We start from the raw sequence: 6,224 nt of genomic DNA on the forward strand, positions 1-6,224 counted from the left end.
TAAGAGCAGTCCCCTGCCCGAGACGCATGTTTATGCCAGGTGTATCAGGGTCTCAGTGTACTAGTACTTTATTACCTTATTTAAAAAACAATCCCTCAAACAACATTTTATGATCTTATCATATCATCAATAAAGGTAGTAATTCAGAAAATGTACTTGTTTTTGGTTTTTGTTTTGGAATTTCACCTGTATTTTGATGTTTTGAATATGTTTTTCTGCGTAAACCTGATGCAAGGCTGTGCATAAAAAAATAGCATGTTTACTGTATGTTTAACATGGTGGTAAAAAAACCTGCTTTTCATGGATGGTATTTATGTATTTTATTCCTACTCCCATTACATCAACTGTTACCATGCATCTGGATATACACTCGTCTATCAAATAATTCATGTAAACTTGGGTTATAGAGTGCCACAGTGACGCGTCCTAAAACCCGGAAGTAAGTTAGCATTTTCCGGTTCCTTCGACAAAAAGCAATGCAATCTCTCCATAGGATTTTGGAAAATAGCTCGAAATAAATTGAAGAAACAGATCACGTTTTGTTCAGCTGGATAATATCCACGTCTACCCTACTTTTATAATTTTCGAATCATAAATCTAATCGATAGATTTATGATGGAATGAACCGGAAGGAGTTCACTTCCGGGTTTTAGGACGTGTCACTGTGGCATTAGTTCTATCGTATATCATTTTAAAACAATGCACATTGTAGAGCATTACCTCACTCTTGGTATCCACAGTAAGAGTTACTTGTGTGCATGCAGCCTACTGATTCTAGGCTCTGGCTTCACCCTGAATAAAGACAGACATGGCATGCGAGTGGATGCATTGGGTGACTCCATGAAACACACACTGCAGGCACAGCTTCCCTTCGTTTAAAGTGGCTGTCGGAGGAGATACAGTAATCCTGTTTTAATGGCCGTGCCCTTCCCCCACCATGATGTGATGGCCCCGACAAACCGCCGCGCCTCTTAAGGGAGAAGTGTCAAAATCAAGGCCACCACTGGGTCCTTTGCAAAACATTTGAAAGCAGTCACGAGCTAAGAGGAGAAAACCACTCCTTTCCTCCCGTGCAATGACTTCTGAATCAGTCAGGTGTGTTTCTACAGGCGCGTGCCTATATATAGATGAACTCCACAGGAACCGGCTGCACATTCATAAAATAAACCAGTGTTTGTCTTCTCGCTGTAAAGTAATGCCAATCTGGAAGGATTATACCTTGTGCTTGATGTTATCCATGTGGATATACAGAAGAAGAACTAAATGTGCCTATATTGTACGACTAACATGAGCCTGTAATTAGACAATCTACTATGGATGTTTTTGATTTTTTTTAAATGTTTATCAATAAGGATACTAATATTAATGCCTCAAGAGAAGACATTTTTTCTATAATTCGAATTCAACCCATTGTTCATCATAATACAGGACCAACGGCATTACAAAATGTACAAAACAATTGATTAATTTATACAGTATGAGCTATGGGTTGACTGGCATACAATAAATGTATCAGCATAATGATATTTGAGATAAAGTTGATCTTTACGATATTTATGGCAATAATGCACAAACATCCAAGGATTCAAGCTTCGGAAATGTAAGGATTCTTTGTTTTTTTCAGTTTTTTTATCATTGCAGGGGCTGCAACTATGGCGTTTTCGTCATTGATTTATCTGACAGTTATGTCTCAATCAAAGGATCAGTTGTTCGGTCTTTAAATGTTAGAAAATATTGAAAATTATCTTTAAACGTCTTGTTTTTCGCAAACCAACATTACAAAAACCTCAGATAAATGTAGTTTTCTACAACAAGGGCAGCAAATCCTAACAGTGAAAACACTAGAAACCGGAAGATTTATTTATATTTGGCTTGAATTGCAAAGCAAGCATTTGACAATTACATTTATATTGAAACATATTGTGATTGCTATTTTGTTTTAAAGAATGTTATGCCTTATATGTGACAAGATATAAGGAGAAAGACACAAGGAGTGTCAAGCAACAAAGGCTCCGGTTCATGGTAGGCACCTTAAACCCAACCAGGATGCTCAGTAAGAGTAATTTTATCAATTTACAGACCAAATTATTTGTTGATTAGCTTAAAGGAAATAATTGATTAATTAACAATGAAAAAAGTCCTTGGTACAATAGAGAAAGAGATGTAAACAGATGTTTACTAGAGCTAAAAAGTGAAATAAGGTTGGCAGTCTATACAGTGGATATCATGTTAGTTGGTGGATGTAGCTGAGTGAAAAATGAATAGATTGGAAAAGATTATTATATGAAATAAACCCTAAAACATGAAACAAACATGCACATGAGCAGCAAATGCTGGTAAACCACGCACAACTCGTACACATGCTGATCTAAATACAGGCGGCATGAACTACTGAATAAATGATGAGAGTGCAGAAACCAGCTGACATAGGCTATGTTATACTACATCAACCCACACAAATAGATCTGAGACCAAATACCATGTGGGAAACTTCACATCACAAGATTGTGTCAAATGAACAATCGCTTAAAGGCTCGCGGATGAAAACACGGGCAGGTGCGACTGAAGTCTTTTCAAAGCGGACAGCATTGTTGTTTCATAGTGTTGTTGTCAATACAACCTGCTCTGGATGCCCCGCTTTATGTGAAACTCAGCCTCACCAGCAGATCAAAACAAACAAGAGTCCACCAAGCGAAAACACAGATGAATAACACACAGATGCACGGAGAGCTACAAGCCTCTCCTACCTGTGTGTGTGTGTGTGTGTGTGTGTGTGTGTGTGTGTGTGTGTGTGTGTGTTGATGTGTGTGTGTGTGTGTGTTGATGTGTGTGTGTGTGTGTGTGTGTGTGTGTGTGTGTGTGTGTGTGTGTGTGTGTGGTGTGTGTGGTGTGTGTGTGTGTGTGTTGTGTGTGTGTGTATCACCGGCGTAACAGTTTGTTGAAGCAAAGAGACATAGAGGCAGCAGACTTCCGCCAACAGCTGCTCAGCTTCAACTCCACACGAGACTACTGTAAATCCTGCACAACCCTTTGAACATGTTGCACATTTCTGCTCCACACTATGTATTTTTAAATCTGCAAAGCTCTCCACTCTAAACATAGTATTTTTCATATTATATTTTACTGTACTCATATTTATATTTTGTGTAAATATTGTCTTTAGTTCTGTTACAATAGTCTTAAAAAGTTGTTTATAATAGACCTTTTTTCGGTGTCATTGAATGCACCATGTGAACCAAATCAAAATCCTGGTAGGTTTAAACCTACTTGGTAATAAAACTAATTCTCTTTCTGAAACACAGGGCAAGGGAAAAGGGCGAATGGTTCATAACAACAAAGCTAAAGAGGCTAATTTTAAAGCTATTTGTCTTCACATTAAAACACTACCTGGCCACGATTTTCACGCACGCACAACACACGCTCCCATCCACACGTGGTCCTCCTCCTCTGTACTCACCAGAGCATTCTCTTCACCGGGAGGCAGTCTTTGTTGGAGGCTGTCACTCCCATGGCCATCTGCATCACCGTGAGATATTTCTGGTACTTCATGTTGTCCTCCTTTACTACTTACTACTACTACTACTACTACTACTGCTGCTACTACTACCACTACAACCACTACTGCTACTGCTGCTACTTCCACTTCTAGGAATCCGCGCGCCACAAAAGCGACACAGGTGAGCGTGCATTCAAGTGTCTGTTATTGTCCCCTGGCACCCTCGGCATCTTCAGTATCAAAAACGACATTTCCCACGTCTGGAGGACTGTTGACAGGGGAAATGTTCCCGAGGAGCTAACGAAATGGTACCACGCCGCTGCGACCCATGTCTCTATCTCATTAGGCTCAGAATAGATTAACTAATCCATTCAATTTAGTTAGGACCGGGTCATTGTTGTGGTTCGCCCTGTGGTGGCCACTTGTTCTGTCAGTGTTTCCTCCACTCTCCGCGGAGTAAAGGAGTCAAGAGGAAGAGACCAACAGTGAGAATAGGATGCAGCGGCGGTGGCACCCAAACGTCTGTGAGGGAGGAAAGACTGTTCAACGAGAGAGAGGAGGGAGAGAGTAGAGAGAGAGAGGCAGGGGAGCGTCGAAGAGGAGGAGGAGGAAGAGGAAAGAGACACCACTGATGTCATGGCTTAAGAGGGGAAACCTATTCTGTTGAGTATCTTAATATTGTAAAATGTGAGGCAGGTGCATCGTTTTGGATGTTATTTTTCTCATTAGATTAAAGATTCAAAGATTGTATTGTCGTACAGTACCAGCTACCTCTTTAGTTGTATATGGTCACTTTACTTTTTTACCATTTTGGTGTATCTCTTCTTTTTTTCTTACATACTGTTTCTTCTTATTAATAATGCATATCTTTTTATATATATATAAGTCTACTGTCTTTAGTGTATCTTCACTATATTTCTGCTGTTGTAATAATGCATATGTACTCATTGTAGGACTAATAAAGGAATTCTGATTCTGATAATGAGCTACAGTGTATGGTATAATGACAATCTTAAGTCCCAGGCTCCTTCAGCAATTCAACATAAATATATATATATATAAGACGTAAACAATAACAAATAGTGAAAGTAACAGAACATAAATAACATATATGCAAGAGAATGTTGCAAGTGACAAATGTGCCGATAAAGTAAACTATATGTACATGTAAAATAGAGAAAGATTTGCTAATTTCAGAATGTAAAATGAAATACTGTACAGGAATAAAACACAGCTTATTGTAGTATTACATGTTAAAAGACAACAGATGAATTCTTAAAAGTTATGAAAAGGCATTAACACTAGAAACGCCAGAGATATCCCTACCTAAAACCGCCACCGGGGTCAAATTGACCCAGCATTAGAATGCATTGATTTTCAAGGTAAAAGTATTGCTTTAAAAAAAAAAAAGGTCCTGTGGTATTGGTATTTTGACAAGCAATTTTGTTAAATTGTTTCGTTATTAACGGTACAACATAGCGTTTCGTGAGGCGGTTGTCGTTGTTGAGTGAAAAGCAAACAGCTGTTTGCTGCGGAGCGCAGCGCGAGCAGTCTCCCATGAGCAGGAGCGCGCTCCTTCACTACAGACTGTCGCTATCAATCTATCTATCGCTCTCTCTCTCAATCTATCTCTCAATCTATAAGGAACCCAGTAGACAAAAGGCGTTGCTATAGCAACACGTCATGTTTGTTTACACGCGAAATCAATAGCGGGAAAAGGGGTGGGGTCAATATGACCCGCTTGGCGGAAATAGGTATAAATGGCAATTTTTTGGGTGATTTCTTCAATCTGACTTCATATTGACAATTTTTAACAACATAGGGTGCTATATAACACACTTTCAGGAAAAGTCACGGACTGGGAGACTTTAATATGTTATTGAAAAAAAGTTACATACAATATAAAACAGCTCTGGGTCAAATTGACCCCGTTGGCGGTTCTAGTGTTAAAGCATCAAGGTTAAGGGTTGTAAATAAAACACTTGACATGTTAAAACTGGAGTTCAGAGAGGAGCATAGCAGCAGTGAAACCACAGCAGTCTTTAACAGTCTTATGCCCCGGCCACACGAGGACGAAAACGGCTAAACGCATAGGATTAACGCAAACTCGCAAAAAAGCTTCCGTCCACACGCAATAGTCATCCGGATAGTGTCTGTCCACACGAGACAGCTCCGTTTAGCTCCAACCGCTGGAGAAGCTGCAGTACATATGCAGGAGCCTGTACGTGGCGCTGTAACTTCCTCCACAAAAGCAGCGAAGAAGCATGGTTGTCATGGTTGCCCTTCTGTTTATTCTCCGCGGTGGGGGCCGAGGGAACCGGGCAGAGTCAACGTGTATTAAAGTTTAAATCTTCCGACAAAATTATAAAAGTGCCGGTCAAAGGTCTTCTTTGTTATTTATTGAGCTTTAAAACAAATGAATAACGAATCTATATATTATAATAATAAAATACACGGAGCCTCTCTTTTTCCTCCCTCTCTTCGGACAGCGCCAGTGTCTGTTTCATGCAGCAGCAGCTGATCCAGTAATGAGTGACCCGGCCGACAGTAAAAATAAACATATTTATATCTAGTTTAGGTAGTTTGAGAGGTAATTAAAATAGCTAAGGGTGATGATCTGAGACTTGAATGTGTGTTTTACTCCGTTCACCGTCACGCCGCATCACAGCGGGAGGAGCTGCAGGTGAGCAGAGCTGCGTGTCTCCGTCCTGTCAGATTAGACTTCACT

At 39.9% G+C, this 6,224-nt stretch overlaps 1 protein-coding gene across 1 annotated transcript in view; it reads right to left on the reverse strand.

Moving 5' to 3' along the window:
- The window catches only part of tjp1a (tight junction protein 1a), a 102,011-nt gene extending 98,007 nt beyond the window's left edge, over window positions 1-4,004 (reverse strand). The window contains 1 exon segment of the mRNA XM_034217388.1: window positions 3,458-4,004. Within this exon segment, the coding sequence (XP_034073279.1) occupies window positions 3,458-3,549 (92 nt within the window). The 5' untranslated portion in view covers window positions 3,550-4,004.
- Between the last annotated feature and the right edge of the window lie 2,220 nt (window positions 4,005-6,224).

Source organism: Gymnodraco acuticeps, unplaced genomic scaffold (genome assembly GCF_902827175.1).
Source record: "Gymnodraco acuticeps unplaced genomic scaffold, fGymAcu1.1, whole genome shotgun sequence".
Lineage (NCBI taxonomy): Eukaryota > Metazoa > Chordata > Actinopteri > Perciformes > Bathydraconidae > Gymnodraco > Gymnodraco acuticeps.